This window comes from Panthera uncia (assembly GCF_023721935.1).
Source record: "Panthera uncia isolate 11264 chromosome E2 unlocalized genomic scaffold, Puncia_PCG_1.0 HiC_scaffold_20, whole genome shotgun sequence".
Classification (NCBI taxonomy): Eukaryota; Metazoa; Chordata; class Mammalia; order Carnivora; family Felidae; genus Panthera; species Panthera uncia.
This window is the reverse complement of record NW_026057589.1, coordinates 13402139-13428643: the sequence shown is the minus strand read 5'-3', so window position 1 is coordinate 13428643 and position 26505 is coordinate 13402139. Positions and strand designations below refer to the sequence as shown.

The 26505-nt window shown below is 43.1% G+C and overlaps 1 protein-coding gene and 1 pseudogene across 2 annotated transcripts in view; both read left to right on the top strand.

The window, feature by feature from the left end:
• Nucleotides 1-10036: 10036 nt before the first annotated feature.
• Nucleotides 10037-26505, top strand: part of RFWD3 (ring finger and WD repeat domain 3) — a 41975-nt gene continuing 25506 nt past the window's right edge. Inside the window, exons 1-3 of one of the 2 annotated variants that reach the window (XM_049622602.1) lie at nucleotides 10037-10155; nucleotides 14803-15277; nucleotides 24107-24303. In XM_049622602.1, coding sequence (XP_049478559.1) covers nucleotides 14805-15277; nucleotides 24107-24303 — 670 coding nt within the window. In that variant the 5' untranslated portion in view covers nucleotides 10037-10155; nucleotides 14803-14804. Of the gene's footprint in view, nucleotides 10156-10196; nucleotides 10585-14802; nucleotides 15278-24106; nucleotides 24304-26505 lie in introns of those variants that run through there. The other variant, XM_049622603.1, reaches the window with a different exon arrangement.
• Nucleotides 15284-22527, top strand: LOC125916414 (40S ribosomal protein S11-like; annotated as a pseudogene).

Below are 26505 nucleotides of genomic sequence, written 5' to 3'. Positions count from 1 at the left end.
TGTCTCTGTAGTGAGAGGGAGGCAGGCTGCAGAGAATAGGACCTCTGAGTGAGGCTGGGCCTTCATAGTGTTTGGCTCCTTTCCATCAGTGAACCTGCCTCAATTCTCCACCGCCACGGAGTACTGTAAACTCAGGAGCTCTAGGAACCGCTCGATAAGGAAAAGCACCTCGTATTTGCATCGTCCTGGTCCTGGGGCAGCCACAGGCTTGTACAGGTAGCAGATGAGGGGGAAGGGTGCCAAGAACAGAGTAAAAATCTGTCTCCCCTATCAATAATTCCAGAGATGATGAGAGAACAGGCTGGAAGCCCAGCCTGGCTCCCTTCCCGTAAGTTGTCTTATTACTTACTCTGATTATAACCCCGTACACAGAATCCAAAGTAGGCTCCGGGCTCCGAGCTGTCAGCACAGAGCCCAGTGCGGGGCCCGAACTCACAAACCGCGATAAGCCGAAGTCGGACGCTCAACCAACTGAGCCACCCAGGCGCCGAGGGTGGAATTTAATGTCCAGGGCTGCTCTTGAGGAGTTAGGCCTTACTCTTAGGGTTGCTGGATTTTGCAAATAAAAACACAAGATGCCCAGTTAATTGAAATTCCAGAGAAGCAATGGATAATTTTCTAGCATAACTATGTCCCAAATATGACATGAGACACGTTTACTAAAATTTCAGATATACATCATTTCAGATAATAAATAATTTTTTTAGTAGAAGTAGGCCCCATGCACTTTTGGGGCATACTTCTACTAAATCAACCAGGTGTCCTGTATTTTGTCTGGCAATTTGACCTACCGTCACATGCGTAGCCTATGCTTCCTCTAGCCCAGGGATCCCCAAAGGCCAACCACTCACAGACCACTTTCATGCTTTTTAATGTCTCCACCATACTGCCAGTATGATTTACTTAAATTTTTTTCTTTAAATTAGCTCACTTTTTAAGAACCTAAATAAAGGAAAAGGGCATTTTCTATTACGACCATAAATTGGAAAGCCGAGTCACTTGCCACAAACAAGTGACCATAAATGAGACCAAAACAATGTTGCTAAATTCTGGCTTGGTGACGCTGCCTGCCCGAGGTCCGTAATTCAGACCCACATTCTCTTCATACAAAGGAGATACTAGCAGATTTAAAGAAGCATTAAAGACACCTGACACCCATCTGAGACTTTGTCCTTGACGTAATCAGAGAGACGAATAAATTGAAGGGAGAGCAATTTTCCCACCGTGTCATCCCACGTACCACTCATATCATATTTTCGGCAACACTGATTTGGATATTTATTGAAATCACAAAGTTTATTCTTCTTGACTCTCCCCACTAGTAGGTTTTAGGAGGGGTAATTCTGGATTGCGGGAGACACTGTTAGTGCCCCATCCGGAGGGCCTGTTTACCAGCTGATCATGCTCAGCCCTGATCGGCAGGCTTTGCGGCTAACAGCTCATCTACAGAGGAATATCCATGAGTACTGAAGACCCTTGGCACTAATGGGTAGTTGAAAGTGCCCAAAAATGGGGCGCCTGGGTGGCTCAGTCGGTTAAGCGTCCGACTTCAGCTCAGGTCATGATCTCATGGTTCATGAGTTCATAGAGCCCCACGTCAGGCTCTATGTGGACAGCTTAGGGCCTGGAGCCTGCTTTGGATTCTGTGTCTACCTCTCTGCCCTCCCCCACTCATTCTCTCTCTCTCTCTCTCTCTCTCAGAAATAAACATTAAAAAAATTTTTTTTAAGTTAACTGAAAGATCCTTTTACAGAAGAGGAAAGGGTTTTGTTAACTCGATGTCCACAATTCCCAAATGCTAGAAGAATATTCTCTTTGTCATCCACAGATGACTTTCTTCCAGCCTTACAAGTGCCTGGGACAGCCCTTAAATAACACAAGATAGGTCTTTCCTGACTTTCAGATGCCTTTCCCCCTCGCCAGTGGGATATAAGTGCTCTCAAACACCGTGCCTGCGCCACTCTCGTGGTCCTCACCGGACTGAAACCTGTGCTTCTCAGCCTTTCATCCCCGGTATCCAGCAGGGCGCTAGATGTCAGAGGACGTCAGTGCTCAGTAAACATGTGAGTGAAAGGGGAATGAGCCATCTAAGCGTCTACTCCTTTTCCTGACCTTGCCCCTAGAGTTGGGTGTCTGGCCGAGTTTGGGGCTGGCAGTTCTCTGCACTAAGGCATGGCACTGATGGCCAGCGTGCGTGGAGCAAAGGGAACATCAGTTGTGCTGTGGCTTCTTTAAAGTCACGGTGTTGACCAAGCAGGGGCCAACAGAGTAACTCACAGTTGTCATATTAAATCCAAAGGCACAGGCTGGCCATCCTATAGGGTCGGATAGAGCAGAGGGGGTGAGGGATGCCCTCATATCATTTTCTCACCTGCTGCTTTTTTTAATTTTAATTTTTTTAACGTTTATTTATTTTTGAGAGAGAGAGAGGCAGAGTGTGAGCAGGGGAGGGGTAGAGAGAGAGAGGGAGACACAGAATCCGAAGCAGGTTCCGGGCTCTGAGCTGTCAGCACAGAGCCCGACGTGGGGCATGATTTTTATTTATTTATTTATTTTTTTAGTGAAGGCAGAACAGCAATTTTCAATTTTATAGTAATCAACAAACTCTAAACAACATGATGTAAAATTGGTTTCTTCACATCATCTTTTTTTAATTTAAATGCAAGTTAGTTAACATATAGTATTGGTTTCGGGTATAGACTTTAGTGATTCGTCACTTACATACAACACCCAGTGCTCATCCTAGCAAGTGCCCTCCTTGATGCCCACCACCTGTGTAGCCCATCCCCCACCCACATCCCCCACCCCTGAGTTTGATCTCAGTTTGTTCTCTGTTCTTAAGAGTCTCTTGTGGTTTGCCTCCTTCTCTGTTTTTATCCCATCTTATTTTTCCTTCCCTTCCCCTATGTTCATCTGTTTTGCTTCTTAAATTCCACATGCGAAATCATAGGATATTTGTCTTTCTCTGACTTATTTCGCTTTAACGTAATACCCTCTGTCTTCGCCTGCTTCGGAGAGAAAGCAAGCCATAGGGTGGCTCTGTGCACCCTGTCCAGCCTCACTTAGTGGAGTTGAGTCCTCAACTGAGAAAGCCCCGTATCTAATACAGGAATGCGAGGACAACTACAACTTACCAAGTTTTACAGGTGCTTTATAATCATTATCTCGAGTGATCCGCGTTGCCCCATTTTATACAGAAGAAACTTCTCTGTGTTTCTCTTGGTTGCTGCCCAATAAGTTGAACCCATAATGTTACTAGTGTAGACACCCAGGTAGAAGACACCGGTGGAAATACGTCCTGTAGGTAAAAGAGCATTCCCTGACAGTCATGTGTAACACCAGCCCTCTGCCCTCTACCCCCCCCCCCCACCCAAGATTGTGCTATTTCGTTCTGTCTGTAAGTCGCCTTGGTGTCTAGCCTGTAGGATTTCAAGTGAGCAAATCACAGACTTCCATCAGTTAAGAAACTGGGAGAAAAAAGGCTAAGAGAGTCAATTCTGCACCCTACTTCTCACTTCAGATACTGGAAAATGTGTAGAATAAATATGCCATAAAAGCTTAAATATACGGGGGCGCCTGGGTGGCTCAGTCGGTTAAGCGTCTGACTTCAGCCAGGTCACGATCTCGCGGTCCGTGAGTTCGAGCCCCGCGTCGGGCTCTGGGCTGATGGCTCGGAGCCTGGAGCCTGCTTCCGATTCTGTGTCTCCCTCTCTCTCTGCCCCTCCCCCGTTCATGCTCTGTCTCTCTCTGTCTCAAAAATAAATTTAAAAAAACGTTAAAAAAAAAAAAGCTTAAATATACAGCTATGTCCGTGTTCTCGTGAAGATTCTAACTCAGTGAACCGAGTGGGAAAGCCCAAGTCAAACTTCTGAGGACCCTCAGAACTCAACTCTGTTGAGTGGTACTGGGTGGTAATGAGAGAATTCAGAGCTTTATGGAAATAGAGAGGTATGGAAAAAGGGAAACCCATCATGATTGTTCAGTTTCTTGGTTTTCTTTTGGCTTTGGAATTGTCCTCTGGGAAATTGTCACTGGGAAGATCCCGTTTGAAAGTAACCGGTGTGGGGCGCCTGGGTGGCGCAGTCGGTTAAGCGTCCGACTTCAGCCAGGTCACGATCTCGCGGTCCGTGAGTTCGAGCCCCGCGTCAGGCTCTGGGCTGATGGCTCGGAGCCTGGAGCCTGTTTCTGATTCTGTGTCTCCCTCTCTCTCTGCCCCTCCCCCATTCATGCTCTGTCTCTCTCTGTCCCAAAAATAAATAAAAAACGTTGAAAAAAAAAATTTTTGAAAGTAACCGGTGTGAAGGCTGGCTCAGATGGGTTTGGGTTCCCCTTTCAATAGACTAGAGATTCCCATCGATGCTGTCCTGGGAAGTCCATTCTTCAAAGTGGGCATTGCCGGGACTGGTCAGTGGGGTCACTGGAAGCTCTTGTTTCTTGTTTCTTCCCTAGTTGTGATGCCAGCCATTAGCATCCAGAGAGGTATGTGAGCGCCAGAGCAATTTTTTAAACCTCTCATGTCATTGTTTCCATGCCAGGCTGTGATTCTAAAATTTACCAGCTGGTATCTGTGGACCGGCACTAGGAGCCACTGGGTGATGATGACTGCCCTTCACAGTTGCGGGAGATCCCTGATGATTCCCAGGCACGTGAGCCCTCCAGGTGGCTCTCTCTTAGTGGTGGGGTTCTTTGCGGTCTGAAGAGCATGAACCACACGTGTTATTTCACATTTGTGAAAGATTTCCTTTGTGGATCACAACCAGGGGTGGTTTTGCTTCTCAGGGGACATTTGGCAATCTCTTAAGACATTGCTGGTTTTCACAATTCGGCGGGTGGGGCATGCTACTGGCATCTAGTGGACGGAGACTGCTTAGCACCCTACAGTGCACAGGAGAGCCCCCTACAACAAAGAATTATCCAGCCAAACATCAGTGTTATTCAGAAACCCTGCGCTAAGGTCACTGCTTAGTCCAAAGTAGGTTCAGAAGGCAGATTATTTTACGCCAGCCTATATTCTTTCTCTCTCTCTTCCCCGCCTCTCTCCTTCTCTCTCTCTCTCTCTGTCTTTTTTCCTCCCTCTCTCTCTTCCTTCCATCCTTCCCTCTTTCCTTCCTTCCTTCCTTCCATTTTCCAGTATCCCTGGGATAATTTCTCCTCCTCGGATTTTTATCTCACCATGTTATTAGCTGCTTATCCATAGTTTCTTCACACCATCTCCGTCCCTGGGAATGTCTCCTCCCATTCTAGATCCACATCTCTCAGACCTTCCACAAAGCTCCAGACAGAGGAGAGCATCCCTGGAATGGGGAAGTGTTTCCACTAAAGTTACTACAGAGTATAAAGGGTAGTAACTGAGCAAACACTGTTCAATCCTTCCTCTTGCCCATAGAAATCGGTACAAATTCTTCAGTGGATACCCGTGGCCTTGTATATCTGACCCAAACCTAACTTCCAGTATCAGATCCCAGAGCTCTCCTACTAGAGACTGCAAACTCTGGTTACCTAAAGAGTCTAGGAGGGGAACCTAAATGTGTTAAGTTGAGCCTGGAGGGGACTTCAGCAAACAGATGAACTTTGTAGAGAAGGACAGCCTCTACTCTGCTCCAGCCTATTTTTATCACATAGGAAAGGGGTTCCAATATTTCCAGAGCTTTCTGTTATGCAAAAAAAAAAAAAAAAAAAAAAAAAAGTTGCTGAAAATTCATATTTTTCTGTAAATTTTTCATCTTTTTAAAAGTTGGCAGCTATTAAAAATTATTTTAGTGTTGTAGAGGACACAGTATGTTAGCCTAAGAGCTCTCAATTTTAAACCCTGACAGACTCAGACCCGTGTCTCCTGCATGTGGCCCATTTGTTCTGAATTTTTACGCTTTTGCTCATGGTGTATGCTTTACCTAGGATACACCAACACTTACCTCTGCGTGTTGTTCCCCCCCCCCCCCCCCCCCCGAACTCATCCCAAGTCATTCAATAGCAAATGCGCTGGGCATTGTTCCAATCACTGAGGAGACAATAGACAAAATACATTTGGAGCTTATAGTCTAGTAATCATCTCTGAGGAATAAAATTATGGCTGATTTCTATTTTTTTTTTTTACTGTTTACTTATTCTTGTTTCTTTTAAAACCTGGAACATATTTTTTCTATAAATAAAAAAATGGAGAAGAATAAATATGGACAGGCTGAACATTTAAAAGTATTCTTTTCTAGAGTTTATCAGGTACTACAATTTTCGTCTTTAAAATCCCTTGTTGTCTTTGCTGTAGGAGGTACAATGAGAAGTCTTTCTTGTAGATTAATTATTTATACTCAGGCAGACCCACAGCAGAAGTGGATTCACTGTGAAACTTACAACACTTAGGGGCACCTGGGTGGCTCAGTCGATTAAGCCTCCGACTTTGGCTCAGGTCATGATCCCCCAGTTCATGGGTTCGAGCCCCGCATCGGGCTCTGTGCTGACAGCTCAGAGCCTGGGGTCTGCTTCGGATTCTGTGTCTCCCTCTCTCTCTGTCCCTGCTCCACTTGCACTCTCTCTCTCTCTCTCAAAAATGAAATAAAACATAAAAAAAAAGAAAGAAAAGAAACTTACAACACTTAATCTCCTGGGTCCCTCTCTTCCACAGGACATCCTCTAAGGCCTTGTACCTAATTTTTTTCTCCAACACTATTTATGAAAATTTTCAAACACACCAAAAAATCAGTGGGGTTACACTCCAAACACCTGTGTACTCATCACCTAAATTCTACAACTAACGATGTACTATATTTATCACACACCCCTATAACCATGCCTCTTTATACCCATTAATCCATCTTTATTTTTTATGCATTTAAAAGAAAATATCAGGCATCAGTACACTTCATTTCTAAACAGTTCAGCATTTCTATCATGAACTAGAGTTTAATGTTTATTTATGCGTTTTGGGGGCAGGGGGCAGGTAAATTTTCGATGTTGTGAAATGCACAAATATTAAACATACCATGTGATGAGTTTTCACAAATGTATACACATGAGTAACTCAAACCCCATCAAGATAATAAACATTATCATCATGCCAGAAAGTTCCATTATGCCCATACAATCCACTCCTGCCCCACAATCTTGACTTTTAGCAGCATTTTTGAGGTATAATTATCATACAATAAACTATAATACTTAAAAGTGTGTGATTTGATAAGTTTTTAAAACTTTCTTTAATGTTTACTTATTTTTTAGGGAGAGACAGAGTGTGAGCAGGGGAAGAGCAGAGAGAGAAAGAGACAAGAATCCAAAGCAGGCTCTAGGCTCCAAGCTGTCAGCACAGAGTCCATGCAGGGCTTGAACCCACAAACCAGGAGATCATGACCTGAGCCAAAGTCAGAGGCTTAACCAACTGGGCCACCCAGACCCCCCAATGTAATTTGATAAGTTTTGATGTATGTATATACCACCGCAATCAACATAATGAATATACCCATCAACTCCCAAAGCGTCCTCACGCTCCTTTGTAATCACTGCCTTCTACTCCCCTTTCCCCCTAGGCAACCACTGACCTACTGTCTGCCACTATAGATGAGTTTCCATTTTAAGATTTTATGTGCCTGAAATCATTTGGTGTGTAAAAGTTTGCTTTCTTTTACTCAATATAATTATTTGGAGATTCATCCATGTGCTTGCATGTATTGCTAATTCATTCCTTCTGACTGTTGAGGACAATTGCATTGTATGGATTTCACATTTTTTATCCATTCACCTGTTGATGAGAATTTGAATTGTTTATTGCTTTTGGCTATTGGAAATAAGGCTGCTACGAACTTTCACGTACAAGTCTTTATTTGACCATATGCTTTCCTTTCTGTTGGGTACATACCTAAAAACAAATGGCTGGATTATATGTGATCATAAGATCACATTTAACTTTTTAAGAAACTGTCAAACTGTTTCCCAAAAGGGTTGTGGAATTTTCCATTCCGCTAGCAGTGTAGCTCCGTATCCTAGCCAACGTTTGGTATGGCCAGGATTTTTAATTTTGGCAATTCTAATAATTATATAATGACGGTATGTCATTGAGCCTTTAATTTACATTCCCTTAATGACTAGTGATGTTGAGGATCCTTTCATTTAACTTGTTGTCGATATATCTTCTTTGGCACAGTGTCTGTTCAAATCTTGTGCCCATATTTTAAATTGGGTTGTTTTGTTTTGCCAGTTATTGAGTTTTGAGGGTTCTGTATAAATGGTGGGTACAAATCCTTTATCAGATACATGATTTGCAAATTTTTTCTACCTGTATGCAGTTCATCTTTTCATTTTCCAAACGATGTCTTTTGGAGAGCAGAGTTTTAAATTTTGATGTGATCCAATTTATCAGTTTTTGCTCGTATGAATCATGCTTTTGAGGGTTATATCTAAAAAATCTTTACCTAACCCAAGGTCAGGAATATTTTCTCCTGCTCTCTTGCAGAAGTTTTATAGTTTTTAGAATTTACATTTAAGTCTAAGGTCTCTTTGCTACGGGAATTAGCAAAAGGACTGCAGGCCAACACTGTTCTGGTCGTCAATATTTGGTAAAGGAGATTGTTCTTTTTCCCAACTTGCATTGAAGCTCTGCAGCGTATTGTAGTTTTATGGATGTGCTGCACTTTATTTGTTTTTAAGTTTATTTAAGAGAGAGAGCGTGTGCAAGCATGAGCAGGGAAAGGGCAGAGAGAGGGAGAGAGAGAACCAACCCCAAGCAGGCTATGCACTGGGCTCCATCTCACGAACAGTGAGATCATGACCTGAGCGCAAGTCAGGTGGTTAATGGACTGAGCCACCCAGGTGCCCAAGACTACAAGTTTCTGACTTGTGTCTTTATTGTTTTTCTCCTAGCTAGTCCAGCAGGTGCATCATGAATGAATATCAGAACCATTTAGAAACATTCTGTATACTTTTCACTAAACAGCTCTTTGTGTTGTCCAATTTTTTTTATCACATGTCACCTATTTTTATTTAAAAATTTTTCAAAGAATCACCCAGTATTCAATAATGTGCCTATGTATTTATTAACATGGCAAGCAATTCAAAAAATATATTTTAAGATTAAAACACTATCCCATCTATATCTAAATGTATATATTTAGATAAATGAAGATTTTAAACAAAGTTAATAATGATTTCTCTGGATAGAGACAATTTTTGTTTTTTGCTTCTCTGCATCCTCTAATTTTGCTCCATTGAACATGCAGGATTTATATGAGTACATACGTTTTTCATTCATGTTTGTTTACAAAAGAAAGTTTCTTTCTCCTCATATTAGCCCGGCTATATAGCTCAGTAGCAGGTCCCTTAGGCGGCAGGAAACGAAAAAAATACAAATGCTAACACTGACTTTGGTTAACAGGTTCAGAGGAGAAAATTGGATTATCCATGACTTTCAATTATTTATGCTCTCCTCTGCCACCAATTCCACTGAAAATTGACAGCTGAGTAAATAAAATTTTGGCAATGTGCAGTCTCTGCCTGAGGTTTAGATTTTTAGGTCTTCCTTCTAAAAAGTGAGATTTCGACTTTAAGCAAGATTCCTCAAAAAAGTTTGCCGTCAAATAACGTGACCATGGTCACCTAGTTACAATAGTTTGCTACTATTAGCAAGCAATTTATTGCAATGGTTTGGAATTAAAGAGATGGTGTAGGCAAGTTCTTTTTCAGGAGCTCTTCAACCTCACGAAAGGATATACATGAGCTGGGCTGTCCCACGGCTCGGGCTCCAGAAAGATCCGAGGGATCTTTTTACAACTTTCTCCTGCCAGAAAGTTCAAATAAAGAGCGGGGAAACCCTTGTTGGATTCTTCTCTTTGTGGGCTGGGCACAAGGTGACGGACGAAGATTTCTACCAATTGTACAAGGCCCCCTTGCGCGTGGCCTCGCGCAGTCAGTTTACGAAGAACAAGCCAATGAAGAACCAGCCAATGAGAGTGCCGCTTTTTCAGCCCGCGGAGACCAACGGAAGAAGAAGAGAGGGTATTGGCTGCCGTCTAGGAGTGCTGTCCAATAGGAGCAGGCTGCGCCCGCAACTCGGGCGGGCAGCTTGAGCTGCTCAGGAAGTAGCTGCTGCCCTCCAAGTGTGCGAGTTCTTCCGAAGAAACGACCGCCACCGCAGCGATTTTGCAAGCCCTGCAGTGTACCCCCCGGCCTTAGGTAAGGGGAGCACTTGCCTTTACCCAGGCCTTGGGCCCCTGGCTCCAGGATAACTTCCCGGGCTGGATCCCTGGCTGCAGGGCCCAGGGTCGCCCCCACGAGGGGAGCTGCGGGCGGGCACAGAACCTGGCCGCATAGGGAGGTTCGGTTCGGTGGCTCCGGGCGGCCCTAACGGTTGGGGTTGAGGGCCCCGAACCCACGCTTTTTCTGGCTTGATCGGGGAGATGCCGGAGGTGGGGGTGAAGGCAGAGAAGGCAGGAGAAGAGTCCGTCGCCGGCCGTTCTCCATCCGGGGTGCCGAGCCCCTAGCTCTTCATGTGCAAATAGAATTGCTTTCCCGCTGGGCGCCCGTTACTTGCGTAACTTTCAAGTTCACGGAGGAACCTGTTCTTTGGTTTTATCCAGCTTTACTTCGCAGCGACACTGTGACGTAAATACTTACAAAATTTTTTTTTGGATGTTTATTTTTGAGAGAGAGAGACAGAGAATGAGCGGGGGAGGGGTAGAGAAAGAGGGAGACACAGAATCCGAAGCGGACTCCAGGCTCTGTGCAGGCACAGAGCCCGTCGGGGGGCTCGAACTCAGGAGCCGTGAGATCATGACCCGAGCCGAAGTCGGACGCTCAACCGACTGAGCCACCCAGGCGCTCAGTAAATACTATTTACTCAGTAAATAAATAAAAAGTAAATACTTTTAATCCCCGTTTTAGAAATGAACAAGTTGAACAGAGAGGCTAGGAAACCGGCCTAAGGTGCCACACGTAGTACGGGGATTTGAACCAGATAGGCTAGACTGCATGCCTCGGCCCCTTATCCTGTAATTGGCGGCCATCGTCCCACCTGTTACAGACTTCTATCTGAGTAACAAAGTTTGGAAAGATGACAAGTGGGAAATTAACGTCTTAAGCGTCCACTTAAACGCCACACATAGAAAATGGCATTTGTATGGCATGCCGAGGTCCAGGACAAGGCAGCTCAAGGCTTGGGGTGGCTTTTTGGCTCTGGTCACTCCTGACATAGCCCTGGGCTGGAGGATGTATATTTCCCCGCAGTGGTTGGGAAGCTTTGCTCCAGACTGCCGCTAGGTGTGTGGATAATTCAGTAGGTATTTAGCACCTGCTGTGTACTTGTTGCTACTGTGTATACCGTAATGAATCGGTTGGATTCAGCTGTCTGCTTTGCTGTTCTAATGAAAACTGGTTGCTCTTTAATGAAAACTGACATAAGGTGGGAAGAAACTTCATTTCTAATATTTAATCATACTGATATGTACGGAGAGTAATAAAAAATAAAAACCTGTGCACACACCATCTGGATCTAACAAACCTTTTGCTGTAATTGCATCCTTTTCTTTTTTCTTTTTCTTTTTTAAGAAATAAAAACAAGGTATATATATAGACACACACACACACACATACATACATATATAGAGTTGAAGCCCATGAGAACCTCGGAACTCTCTTCCTGAATTTGATATTTTTCATGCCCAGGTTTGTTTTGTACTACAGTTGTATAAGTCCAGATAGTAGCTTGATTTTTCATGTTTTTCATTATCCTAAAAATGGCATTATAGTGGATTCCTTTATAACCTGTTTTAGTTTCTTTTCCACTTTCTGAGTTCTCTTTCCAGGACTAAAGGTAATGAAATATCCTGGCTTAACATTTTTATTTTATTACTGTCTTTTTTTGACCATCTTTTATTCTACTTTCTGAAAGAGTTCCTCGACTTTTTCCGATCCTTGTATTAAATATTTTATTTTGGCTGTCATCTGTCATTTTTCATTTCCCAGAGCTCTTCCTTGTTTTCTAATGTGTCCTTTTTTCCTCCCTGGCATTCTTTTCTTGTAAGTTTGAGGAGTTTTGTTTTGTTTTGTTTTTGTTTGTATATGTTTTTGGGTTTTGTTTTGTTTTTTACAGTTTCTTGCATTAATTTCCTTTCTTCCCTCCAAGTTTTTTCTGTTTGTCTGCTCTGGTCTCTCCCTCATTTTGGAGGCTTTACTCAAAATGTCAGTTGATCCTTGGCTATTAGTTTCTTTTTAAGGAGAGCCCCTTCCCTCCCCCTTGAGGCTGTTTGGAAGCTTTATATGAGTGGCTGAACTCTGTCAAGCTATCAGGTAGTAGGCTTTTACTGTTAGATAGAGGGACAGAGCCTCACCCATTTTCTTGGGGATTCACAACTGTCAATATTTTTAGGTTGGTTTTTTTTTTTTTTTTTTTTTTTTTTTTTTCTAGAGAAGAGTCCTCTAATTTCCTGCTTTAGGTAGAGGACGTATATAAACCAGAATATTGTGTCCTGGATTTGTGCAGGGGGAAAAGGTGAGGAGAAGAGTTGGGAGAGTCTCACACTGTTCAGTTTGTAGACTTGCACTTAACTGCGTATTTTCACTGCTCTGCTGTCACCCATGCTGGTCTTAAGCCTGTCTGGTACCAGCCTCCAGCTTCCTACGGCAGAGGTGGAGGAGGTGTGTGTTTGGCTGGCTTTTGTTCGTTTGAGACAGGCTTTCAACCAGTCCTGTTCTTCAGCTCCACGTTCAACACTGTCCTCTGTGTTGCCTGGTTTCTGCAGTCCCCTCGGTGGGAGTCCGCTTGCTTCTCTGTAGCACACAGTAACCCCCTCTTTGCAGTCACTTGGGCTTCTTCTTTTCAGCTCTACTAAGTTACCAGTTCTAGCAAAAATTGCATCGTCTCATGCCCTGTTTGAATTTGCTTTGTCTTTGTGATTTATCCTTTATCCTTTCTCTAATGCAGTTGGGGGGAGTTGTCATGTTAATGGGTTTTCAGGAATGCCTAGAAAACGAAAGATACGTGTGCTTCATCCACCATGTGTATTGTATTCCATCTCCTTACTCGGGCTGCTCCAGTGTGGCCTCGGGCCCCCTCGCTGTGCGGAAACTGCTCTTTTCTAGGTTTTGTGTCCTCGCTACATTGTTAAACCTCGTGACCATTCTTCCGCGCTAGACACACTTGACCATTCCCTCCTTGAAACATTCTTCCAAGACCAAGACACCATGCTCTACCAGGTTTTCTCCTCCTTCACAGCCTTTGTTCTGGGCTCTTGTCCTGTAACTTATCCTTTTAATGTTAACCCCTCGGTTTTGAATCCTTGGCCCACTTCTCTTCTCTCCCTTTCCTTCTTAGGTAGTTTAATCTATGATTTGAAGTGGCATGTCTATGCTGACAGTTCTTATAGCTGTCTACCACTTTCCATCTCCACTGCTAACACTCTTGCCCGAGCTTCTGGACCACTAGTTTGCACTCCCACAAGTAGTCTGTAAACGGCTTAGCTTACTTGCAATCTTGCTCCCCCTACAGTCCATTCCTAACATAGAAGAAACTCCTGGGGCGCCCGGGTGACTCTTGACTCTTGATTTCAGCTCAGGTCATGTTCCCAGGGATGTGAGATCAAGCCCCGTGTCGGGCTCCATACTGAACGTAGAGCCTGTTTGATATTCTCTCTCTCTCCCACTCTGCCCTGCTAGTGCATGTGCACTCTCTCTCTCTCTTTCTCTCTTTCAAATAAAGAAAAAGAAAGAAAGAAAAGAAACTCCTTACCAAAGCTTTCAGTGTTAGTGTTCGGCCTCATCAACCTCATCCCATACTTTCTGTCTTCATTACCGTGTTCACTACATCTGCCTGGTTTCTGTTTTACGAAACCCATGCTCATCAGGGAGCTGTGTACTGATTTCCTTCTGAAACTCTTCTTTGGCTCTTCCTATGGGCAGCTTCTTTTAGTCCTTCATGCCTGGGCTCAATTTTCAGTCTTTCTGAAAGAGCGTCTAAAATGGTACTCCGCAACTCCTCCCAAAACCAAATATCACCATGTATAATTTCCACATTTATTTGATTATTCTCGCGTTTGCTAGAATATAAACTCTGTTACAGAGTTTTATCCTTTACACAGTTTTATCGTGTCATCGCCTCTGTGGGGGATCTGACTACTTAACAGGTGCTTAATATTTCTTGAATGGATTAACATAGTGGAATTAGAGACAAGAACCAAATAAGGAAAGGGACATGACAGGTACTGAATAAATATTTGTTAAATGGGCTAACAAATGGCATTAGAGAGGGGAAACAAAAATAATGACAAGGATGAAGTAAATCAGATTTGCTCAGCCTTTTTTGGAAAAATTAGGTAAATTTCTGTTTTGAGTTAGTATTGAGTTAATTTTGCAAGTGTAAAAATGTCCTTTTTCTGTTTATCCTTTGCAACTTGGTGCTGTGAAAGATGAATATTGCCCACGAAAATCAGATGTAGCGTTCTATGCATTTGTTTTGGTAAATCTCTGTATTCAGGTCATGACAAAGAACTGCAGGAGGTCTGGGAAATTACTTTCAGATACAGTAGTTCAACCCTCTTATTTCCTAGATGTTTCTGCTTTAGAAGATAGTACTGTGATCACATGCCTTCACATTTGTAAAGGGTAAGCCCGAAAGCTAGTTTTATAAGTACTTGCTACGGAGGGGAAAAGTTGATGATGGCCGAACCCTTCTGACCTAAAATAAGTAACTAAAATCTCTTGAAGATTTTCAGTTTTGCCGAGAATGATCTTAAACAGAACATCTAGAAGACTTAGATGTGATTATATCGGCTACCTGGCATGTTTTCTCTCCTTTGCTGATACTTTTTACGAACATTACTTCCCCAGTGATGGCTCATGAAGAAATGGAGTATAGTCTTGAGATGCAGTTAGAGCATCATGCTGCAGAACAGCCCGCCCCTGCCGAAGTGGCCGGCAGCCAGGAGGGACCGCCCCCGCTCCAGCCTCTACCTGCCGAGGTGGCCGCCAGCCACGGGGGGCCGCCCCCGCTCCAGCCTGCTCCGCGGGTGTCTGCTGACCTGACGGACGAAGTGGAGCGGTTGGGAGAAGATGGTGCGGAGGACGTTCATCCGGGAGCTTCGGAGGAGCGCGGGCAGGGACCCGGTGTTAACCGCCCCGTCCCAGTGGCGTCTCTGGAGTCGATGAACAGCTTCCTCAGCGGGCTGCAGAGGCTCCACGGCATGCTGGAGTTCCTGAGGCCCCCTTCAGACAACAGCGTGGGGCCAGTGAGGGCCAGGAGGACGAGGGGGTCTGCCTCCCGCAGGTCAAGACCCGGAGCGTCTCAGAGGACTGACCGTGCCAGGTAAAAACTCGTGTCCGTCTCGGGATCGGTGCCGCCCTGGGAGTTGCGAACGCCGGTTCTGGCCCTAGTGCGCCGAGGGTTGCCACTGTGACTTTTGGCAAGTCAGGTGGCCTTTCTGGACCCCCGTTTCCTCCGGAGTTAGATGAAAATGAAAGCGCTTGCCTTATTCACTTCACAGAGTGACCGAGAGACTCAGTTACACTGAGGTGCTTTGGAAAGTAGGTGCTGGTTCGTTGGCAGCGGCTTCTGGAGAAGTGGCTCTTCCTCAGATCGCTGGCACGTCGCAGAAGTACTTTTTTAAGTCCTGAGTCCGCACTTCTGCTACCCAGGATCCGTTGTTCATTGGCATTCCGTGTAACGGGGTGGTAGACTTTGGAAGACAGGCGGGCTGGATTCAGAGAAGCCTTGTGAAAAGTACGGTGTCAATAAAGTTAGAGCTTATCTCGCTAAGTGGGGAAACATTCCACCCCTCCTCACCCGAGAGTGTGTTGCGGAGTTGAAAGTAATTTTCTTTTATAGTTTTTGGGTTGAACTTGCCTCTTGAAGACCTTAGCCATCAGGTCCTGACAGGGTCGTTATGAAAAGTAACCGGTGTCTATGCCTTGTCTGTTTTTTAACTTCCTCCTTTATTTGAAACCCTTTATTTCACGTAGATTGAATTTAAGATCTTTATTTTATATGTGAGGGAAACTTGGACCCTGAGAAAGTGTTTTGTTCAGGGTCTCATAGCCACTGCAGGGATGGAGTTGAGCTGGTATTGGAACCCTGATCTCACTTGTTTTCTAGACAGACAGACAGAGGAAGCTTCGGTCAGATCCGTGTGTTTTCCTTACATTATGGAAATGAAGAGATGATACTAACAAGCAGTAACTAGGCCACCTGTTCACTGTGTTTTACAAATGAGGAAGCTGATGGAATCATTTGTGTTTTGACTGTGGTACCTCTGGAATTGGGATTGCGCCTTCTGATCCTGGATTCGGCATCCTTTTGCCTGGGTTCTGGCGATGACTGTTTGGGGCAAGGGGAGGGTGCTCTATTACAGCTGGTCCAGTCTCTGGAGCCTGGTCTTTTCTGGATGTGACCCATCAGGGTTGATGTGCTTCGTTTTGTGTCGACAAGAGTTTCACACGCATGCTACTGTTATTTAAGGTGCCACTCTGATTGTGAAGGCAGAATAAGATTTCGTATGTTTGTGTCATAGGGGAGGCACCTTGCAGTGCTGTTTGGGGAGGCTTTCAAAGTAAGTGGGCTGAGAGTTGAGAGTGGTGTCCCCAGGGACTGGCTGACTGCCAGGAGGCCTCACAGTATTCCTCAGCCTTGGATGTTCATATACTCACTTGGGGGAGGGGAGTTGGGGGCAGAGCTGATTGCTCTTGGTGGGGTCCACTTACCAACTCACAGGAGAGTGATGCTTATAAACCAGATGCCAATTTACAGAGACAAATGGAAATACCACAGAGACCAAATTCTCTTGCTGGCACCGTTAGCATAATTCTCCTAAAAGGTGTTTATACACAGAAGCTAAACTCTGATCAGAAAATTGCTTCTGTGCTCAGAAACTGGGTTACAGAATCTAGATATTGAAGGATGTTAGTTGAGCTCTTTGACAACTGTATGTTTGTCTGTACAAAGTGAATAAATCTAAGGGGCCAGGGCCTATGCAGTTACGTGGAGAGAACATGGATTCTGGAGCCACGTAAATGTGGTATTGAAACTTCTTCCCCCTGAATATTGTGTTGTAAGTAAATGCCTCACTAAATTCACATTAAAATATGAGCTTTTCCAGGACCACTTGCTTATTTTACCTTCTGAATTTCTTTTTATTATTATTTTTTTATACCTTCTGAATTCTTAACGTGAATTTCTCACTATGGTGTTTGGCATTTACTCCCCTGATAGACCGTTTCTGGGCCAGGTGCTGACAGCCTGGGCTGGGGTGAGCAGCCGTGCCTCAGACTCCACCGAGAAGCCAGAGTCGGAGAAAACTGAGTAATGAGGTATTTTTCCTAACAGGCTTCTCAGCCAAGACCACAAACTCCTTTCCCGTTTCTTTGTTTGAGGCTGCTTGATTCTGATTCTGGCTGTCAGCATCATCACTCATTCATCAAATATTTCTGACATTCCACTCTGGGAGAGACTGAACTTTGCCTTGGAGATACATTGTGAGCAGGACAGATCAGGGTACGTGTTTTCATGGAGCTTATGGAATCTGGGACTATAGAGGCTAGGCAAGGGGCAGGAACTAACACTGGTTTTTAATTCAGAGATAATAAGTGCAGGGAAAGAGCATTTCTTGGGTTTCAAGGTTGTACTCCCAAAGACACCCTAGCACTTCCTCATGACGATAGTCCCCTTTCCTGTGTCCCCGTCTGACTTTGGAAATGCCTTTTACTATCTTAATGTTAATGAGTGTTTTTGAATCACTTGATTTTTTTACCAGTTTCTATGCAGAATGCTCAGTGTGCGTGCCCAGTAGCCCCTCAGCCTTACTTTAGTGTGGATTTCATTTGATTAAAATGTACTTAAGAAATACTGTTCTTATGTGCTGGTCTCATGGTAGCTAAAGCTGCTGTTCACACACAATTCCCAAAAATAAGTTGATAAAGTTGCTTATTAGTATTTTTTAAAAAGGAAACCTGAGTGACATCAGTAAAAATGGCCGGACCTTTGAAACAGTTGGCAAACTTTAGCAGAATCAACTTGCAGGATGCTGGAAATTAAACAGATACTTACACCATTTTCAGGGAGCGAATATTAAAAACCAAACCAAACCAAACAGCTGATGTCAGTAGAACAGTAAGCCTCGTGACATTCCTTGTTCCCGGATCCCTCTTCGGCTTAGTGTAACCATGAAAAGCCACTGCCTGCGATCACGGTGAAAACGTGAGGGAGTAGAATGGAATGGAAGCTCCTTCAGAGCCTCATTCCCAGAGAATTCCCTTTCTTTGTCCTGTTTGGTGGTTTCCTAGAAGATCTCACCTGCAGGGCTCTTCCTGATTTAGCACTTAGGCCCAGTCTAAAAAGCCTAAAAGCCTCTTCCCCAGAGGCTGCCTGAGGCGGTGCGTAACGACTGGGGCAAACTAAACTAACCAAAAAGCTTAAAAGGAAAAGCTAAGGAATGAGATCTTCGTAGGGGTTTTGAAAAGCTCTGACATATTCTTAGAAATCTAGAAGGCCACACATATGCCAAGGGCTGTGTACAACTGTGCCCGCGCCCAGGAAAGACCTAAGAAGGCACTAGTTCCTCAACTCTTATTGGCATTGAGGCTCTGCACAAGCAGGAAGAATTGTCACCTGCCTGGCTGATTACTGAAGGGGTGCCCCAGCATACACACACAGTCACACACTCAGCGAAGACCAGGAGACTTTTTGGCTCCTCAAACTCTTGAACCCTGAGATAATGACCTGAGCTGAAATCAAGAGTTGGATGTTCACCAGACTAAGCCACCCAGGTGTCCCAAGATTTTTAAATTTTTGAGTAATTTCTGCACCTAACACGGGGCTTGAATCCACAACCCCAACATCAAGAGTCACACGCTTCACCGACTAGCCAGCCAGGCACCCCTAAACTTTTCTATTAGAATTTGGAATAAACATTTCTATATGAACAAAAAAGACATAGTCATATGGAAAAGAGCAAAGCAGGGGTGCCTCTCAGTCTCAGCCTGTGGCTCTTGATCTCACAGTTGTGAGTTTGAGCCCCATGTTAGGTGTAGAGTTTGCTTAAAAATAAAAGACATCTTAAAGAAAGAAAGAAAACAGCAAAACAGTAGATATAAATCCTGCCTTAAATGCAGTTGTATTAAACACTAATCAAAAGGTACAGATCAGCAGCATTGAGTTGTTTTGTTGTTTTTTTTTAATCCAACTGTATACTGTCTACGAGACAGTTTAGATTCAAAGATATTAGTAGGTTGAAAGTAAAAGGATGGACCAAAATAACATTATGCAAACAGTAACCATAAGAGAGTAGGAGTTAATGTACTAATATCAGATGAAATAGACCTTAAGACCAAGATTGTTCTAAGAGTCGGGGTGCCTGGGTGACTCAGTCGGTTAAGCGTCCAACCTCAGTTTGGGTCAAGATCTCGAGGTTCGTGCATTCAAGACACGCATTGGACTCTGTGCTCGTGATGTGGAGCCTGCTTGGGATTCTCTCTCTTTCTCCCTTTCTCTCCCGGCCCCTCCCCACCTTGTGCTTATGCTCTTCCCTCTCAAAATGAATAAACTTAAGAAAACATTTTTTTTTAAAGATTGTTTTAAGAGTCAAGAATGACATTTTATAATGATAAAAGGCCTAATCCATCTAGAAGATAGAACAATTATAAACCTATATGCCCCTGTAACAGTGCCCCCAATACATGAAGCAAAAACTGTCATAATTGGTGGTAGAAATCTACAATTCACCGGTAATAATAGGAGATGTCAGTACACTTTTGATAATGAGTTTAACAACTAGGCAGAAAGTCAACAAGGAGCCAGAAAACTTGAACAATACTGTAACCCTACTAGATCTAATAGAAAATTCCACCTAATAGCAGAGTATCCCTATTTCTCCAGTGCACACGGAGCATTTTCCAGGACAGATCATATGTTAGGGCATAAAACAAGACCAATAAATTTAAAGGATTGAAATCATATAAAATATGTTCTCTGACCATAACAGAATGAAACTGGACATCAGTAACAAAGAATTTGGGGCAGTTCACAAGTATGCAGAAATCACACAACTCCTAAATAACCAAGAGTTCAAAGAAGAAATACCAAGAAAAATTAGGAAATACTTTGAGATGAATGAAAAGAAAAACCTAGTATACCAAAACTTTTAGGATGCAGCTAAAGCAGTGCTTAGAAGGAAATGTATAGCTGTTAAATACCATGCTAAGAAAGGATAAAGTACTCAATAACCTAGCTTAAGGAACTAGAAAAAGAAAAGCAAAATAAAAAATCCAGAATTCAAAGCAAGCAAGCAGAAAGAAGGAAATAATGACCATTAGAGCAGATATGAATGAAATAGATTTCATAGAAATAGAAAACCAAGAGAGAAAACCAGCTAATCCAAAAGTTGGTTTTCTGAAAAATCAACAAAATTGACAGACTTCTAGGTAGACTGACCAAGAGAGAAGACCCAGAGTAATCAGGAGTGAAAGAACATCACTATCACTCTTACAGAAGAAAGCAATTTTATAAGGGAATACTGTGAACATTTTTGTTTTTGTTTTGGGATTTTTTTGGTGTTTTAGAGAGCAGGGGACAGGGGCAAAGGAAGAGAGACAGAATCCCAAGCAGGCTCCACACCTGGCACAGAGCCCCATGTGGGGCTCAATCCTGTGACCCTGGGATTGTGACCTGAGCCAAAATCAAGAGTCGGATGCTCCACTGACTGAGCCACCCAAGCACCCCTGTGAACAGTGTTATACCAAGAAATTAGATAATTTAGGTGAAATTGACAAACTTCTAAGAAGACATGTTTATCAGTATTCTTTCAAGAAGAGAAAGAAATCTGAATAGATGATTAACAAATAAAGGGATTGAATTAGTAATTTAAAAACAAAATTCACACAGAAGAGCCCAGAAGTAAGTGGCTTCCCTGGTGAAGTCTACCAAATGTTTAAAGGTGAAATCAATAGGCAGTTGATGAGGAAGCCCAGACACCCTCTGGACTTTCCTTTTTTCAGACGATTGGGAAGATGGCACACATTCTGACTGAGCATGCCTACCAAAAGCAGCCAATTATCTTTCAAAATAAGAAGAGGGTTCTGCTAGGGGCACCTGGGTGGCTCAGTCAGTTGAGCGTCTGACTTGATTTTGGCTCAGGTCGTGATCTCATGGATTGTGGGATTGAGTACATTGGGCTTTGTGCTGACAATGTGGAGTCTACTTAGGATTCTCTCTCTCTGTCTCTCTCCTGCTCGCGCACGCTCTCTCTCTCTCTCTCTCTCTCTCTCAAAATAAACATTAAAAAACAAACAAAAAACGAGGGTTTTGTTTGGAGAAACCAGCAAGGAGAAGCTCCTGTGATACTACAAAAACATTGGTCGGGGCTTCCAGATGCCCAAGGAGGCCATTGAGTGCACCTGTACTGGCAAGAAATGCCCCTTTACTCATAAGGTCTCCATCCGAGGGCAGATTCTGTCTGGTCTGGTGACGAAGATAAAGATGAAAAGAACCATTGTCATCCACTGAGCCTACTTCCACTACCTCCAAAAATACAACTGCTTTGAAAAACGCCACCAGAGCGTGTCTGTGCACCTGTCCCCCTGCTTCGGGATGTCTAGACTGGCAACACTGTAACAGTGGGCGAGTGCTAGCCATTGAGCAAGTCTGTGTGCTTCCCTGAGCTCAAAGTCACCAAGGCTGCTGGTACCGAGAAGCAATTCCAAACATTCTGAGACTAAACATCTGCCCATACACCTAAAGAAAATAAAGTTATTTTCCCAGTTAAAAGAAAAAATTAAATAACACCAATACTTAACCAACTTTTCAAAAAAATGGAAGCAGGGGGAATACTTCCTGATTCTTTGAGGTCAGTATTATTCCAATACCAAAAGCATATAAAGGCATCACAAGAAAACTATAGACCAATATCGTTTATTGGTAATTTATGAATGTAGATACAACGTTTCTCAACAAAATACTAGCAAACTGAATCCAACAACATATAAAAAAGATGATACACTAAAACCAAACAGGATTTGTTCTAGGAAAGCAAGGCTGATTCAACATATAAAAAAATAGGGTCCCTGGGTGGCTCAGTCGGTAAAGTGTCCGACTTCAGCTCAGGTCATGATCTCACAGTTTGTGGGTTCAGGCCCCGCGTCGGGCTCTGTGCTGACAGCTCAGAGCCTGGAGCCTGCTTTGAATTCTGTGTCTCCCCCTCTCTTTGCCCCTCCCCTGCTCATGCTCTGTCTCTGTCTCTCAATAATAAATAAACGTTAAAAACAATAAAAATAAATAGATACTATATTAATACAATAAAGGGGGAAAAAACATGAACATCTTAATAGATGAAGAAGCACTTGACAAAACTCTTTAATGATAAAAAGAACAGACTAGCACTGGAAGGGAACTTCCTCAACCTGATAAAGACCATGAGTAAAAAAACCCTCATCTAACTTACTAACTTACTAAAGACTGAAAGCTTTACTCCTAAGGTCAGGAACAAGAATTTGCCAATTCTGTTTGCCGCTGTACTGGAGGTTCTCGCCAAAGCAATTAGACAAAAAAAAAATAAAAAATAAAAAATAAAAGGCATTCCAATTAGAAAGGATGAAATCAAACTATAGCTATTCACAGGTGACGTGGTCCTTGTATATATCATGAAGTCCTGAAAGAGACCAGACCCAAAACGCCATATATATTATGATTGTACCATATGAAATGCCCAGAATAGGCAAGTCTACAGAGACCGAAATTAAATTGGTGATTGCTAGAGGTTGCAGAAAGGGGAGAAGAAGGAAGGACTGGTTATATGTATACAGGGTTCCTTTTAGGTATGGCGAAAATGTTTTGGAAGAAGATAGTGGTGATGGTTATGTAACCTGTAGTTATGCTGAAAACCACTGAATTGTACTTTTTTTAAATTCGTATTTTTTATTTTTGAGCAAGAGAGTGCAAGCAGGGAAGGGGCAGAGAGAAAGACAGAGGATTTGAAGCAGGCTCCACACTGACAGCAGAGAGCCCCATGTGGGGCTCAAACCTACAAACTGCAAGATCGTGGCCTGAGCTGAAGTCGGACGCTTAACCGACTGAGCCACCCAGGTGCCCTGAACGGCACACTTTTAAATTGCGAGTCAAAAAGGATTCACAATTGCTACTTCTCATTTCAATTTATTCACATTTCTTTCTTTCTTTCTTTCTTTTTTTTTTTTTTACAAAGGTGTATCTTCTGTTGAATTAGATACCAAATAATTATTTTGTTCCATTCTATCATCATTTTTAATAGAACACCCTAGTTTGCCATAAATTGTAGCCGAACTAGAAGAAATCAATTTTTTTCTGAGTGAACAGTCTCCAACAATGTTTCTGGGTAATAATGTACCTTAATGTTATAAAGACAGTTATTAAAACTTAAAAGTAGATTACCTTTCAGTAATACTTTATAATTATCAGCTAGAGGAAGTACAGAACACCTTTCTGATTTTTACTATCGAATGTCATTCTGTGCTGTAAGTAGGGTGTGGTTTGATAGGTGGGTTGTGAACGAAACTACAGCACAGTAATGGGTATGGTTAAAACTCAGCCAGCCAGAATAGGGTTAATTCTGCTCCCTGCTCTTCTCATCTTGAGTTAATTTTTGATATCATGCTGACATTTGATATCATAGCTGGCATTATTTAAACTTAAAAAGAAAAATAATGTTTTAAAATAAGAGGTAAAACCATGATGACTGAAGCAGGACTCCACATTCTACTCCAAAGGACCTTGGTCTGTGTTGTTGCAGGAGCAGAATTCCCTTGAGGCCATTTTTGATCAGCAGAGCCCTTTTTCTTCTTTCCCGCTCTCTTTCAGCCCCTAATATCAGGAGACAGATTGCTGAGTTGTGTCCTTTAAAAGATACTGACACACGGCCAAAGGCCAGTAAAGTAGAATTTGGTTTTAGCAAGAGTCAACCTCCAGTGTGGCTAATGTAATAATTGAGTGGAAAAGAGAATATCGGGGCCAGCCAACATCTGCCTAAAACTGCTATTTGTGCTTCAGTGTTCAAAGGCACATTTAACTGCCTGGAGATGGGTTGAAATGACCGGGATTTACTCTCAGATTACTGTGGCTTTTTCTTGTGTTGATGGTCCATGGTACTGTGATTCTGTTGTCTTTTTGCTTACGTAGGTCCAGAGCACCGTTGGATGCTTACTTTCAAGTGAGCCGGACCCAGCCTCGTTTGCCAACCACGTCTCATGGTTCAGAGACCAGGAATCCTGTCTCTGAGGACTTGCAGGTCTCCAGTAGTTCTGATTCCGACAGCTCCACAGAGTATGAGGAGGTTGTTGTCCAGGGAGAGGAACCTAGAGCCGTTGTTATAGAAGGTGAGTATGTTGCTCAGTTTTGGATTCACAGGACTAATACCCAGAAAGCTAGAAAGTCTGGACTTGTGATGTGATACTTTCCCTTTTGCCCCCAGATGTCAGTAGATTCCTGCTTCGTACAGTACAAAGCTTTCACTGGCCATAATTCCATATAGAGGATTTGATCTGACTTGAAATTTAATGTGATCTGTGACCCAGTCAGTTGGTCACTTTGTGATGGCATTTTATATTCTCTTTCATCTTCTTTGACATCTTATAAGGTAGTAGGTTCTTTATTTAAAGGAAAGCGTTGTAAATTCGGTACCCTGTCTAGTCGGCCAGTTTTTAAGTCCTGCTATAATGCCATGTATTATGCACAAGTAGAGCTATGTTTAGCAGTAGTGGGCGGAGACCCTGGAGCATATGTCCTGCTTACCCTCTGATACCCCAGGTTATGGTCTTTTCCCACTAAAGGGACCCAGGACTTCTTGGAGAAATGGCTTTCCAAGACTGGGATAGGAAATATACAAAATGAGCCTAGGGCGTTTGTGCTAGAAAGCAAGGGAGCCATCTCTCAGAGAGTCATCAGGTCGGTAGGCGTAGGAGCAACTTTAAAGGGGCTCCTAAGTGGCCTCAAGATGGGACAGTTTGAGCATCAAAACGAATAATGGGTGTATTCTTGGAGTATGGATTGAGATATAGGTTGAAATACATCAAATCTGTGAAAAATCCTAATTCATAATTATGTGCTTTTTTAAAAGCTCACTCATCAGCATCCTAAGTTATTAGAGCCCTGACGCATTACTCTGAAAACTGGTAAATAAAGGATTACGCATTTATCCTGTTTTCCCTGGGTGAACTGTATTCAGGAAAACCAAATATTGGCTGATGAAGGAGGTCTTGTTTGTTTGTTAAGAGTATTTAAGGTTCACAACAAAATTGAGAGGACAGCCTGGAGATTTCCTCACACTCCTGTCCTCACACGTGCACAGCCTCCCTGTTAGCACCGCTCGCCAGAATGGTGCATCTAATCCGTGGCATGTTCACTCCAAGTCCGTGCTTTACCTTAGGGTTCACCTCAGGTTTTCCATTCTGTGGGTTTCGACAAATGTATAATGACATCCCCATCGTTACACAGGGTACTCTTACTGCCCTAAAAATTCTCTTTACCTCTTCATTTCTCCCACCTACCCCCAAGGAAGTTCTTTGAAATAGAAAAACTCCAGCTCATATTGAAGCAGAGATGACAGGAAAAAGTCATAATTGTGTGACTCCTCATGGAATTCTGTATCTAGGCAAAGATCAGCAGTGGATCCTAAAACCATTAGGTTGAAAGGTTGATGGGATTCGTTTCAGTGGAGGAAGCAAGCTTACACCACCAGACCATAATGTGCATTTTGATGTGTTGCAATCAGAAATCTCCATAGAGGGGCGCCTGGCTGGCTGAGTCGGCAGAGCAAGCGACTTTCGGTCTCAGGGTTGTAAGTTCAAGCCCATGATGTGTGTAGAGGTTACTTAAAAATAAAATTAAAAAAAAGAAAGAAACATCCATAGCACTTAGGAAATACTGTTACTGCCCCCCAAATCCCCGAGTCTGCTTAAGACTCTAGATATAATGGGGCGCCTGGGTGGCTCAGTCGGTTAGGCGTCCGACTTTGGCCCAGGTCATGATCTCGCGGTACGTGGGTTCGAGCCCCGCGTCGGGCTCTGTGCTGACTGCTCAGAGCCTGGAGCCTGTTTTGGATTCTGTGTCTCCCTCTCTCTCTGACCCTCCCCCGTTCATGCTCTGTCTCTCTCTGTCTCAAAAATAAATAAACGTTAAAAAAAAAAAATTAAAAAAAAGACTCTAGATATAATAACCAGGTTGCCCAGTTTGCAGTAAGTAGAAGAACAAGGCAAATAATACCAGAGATGCAACCATTTAAATCTAAAATGTGTTCCATTGGAACATCTAGAAAAAAGATCTAAACATACATGAAGTTCTAGTACATTGGAAAGAGAATATCTCAAATAGTGGGGAAAAGACAGACTTTTAAATTAATATTGTAAAAACTGGATTGCTAACTGGAAAACAAACTGGATTTATTCCTCACACTATAAAATTAAGAAATAAGTGGATCAGAGACCTAGTATAAAAAAAGAAACCATTCTATTATTAGAATAATAGATGTGATAAAACCCAGAAGTAGCGAGTACTTTGAAGTCTAGAGGCAGTACAGTAAA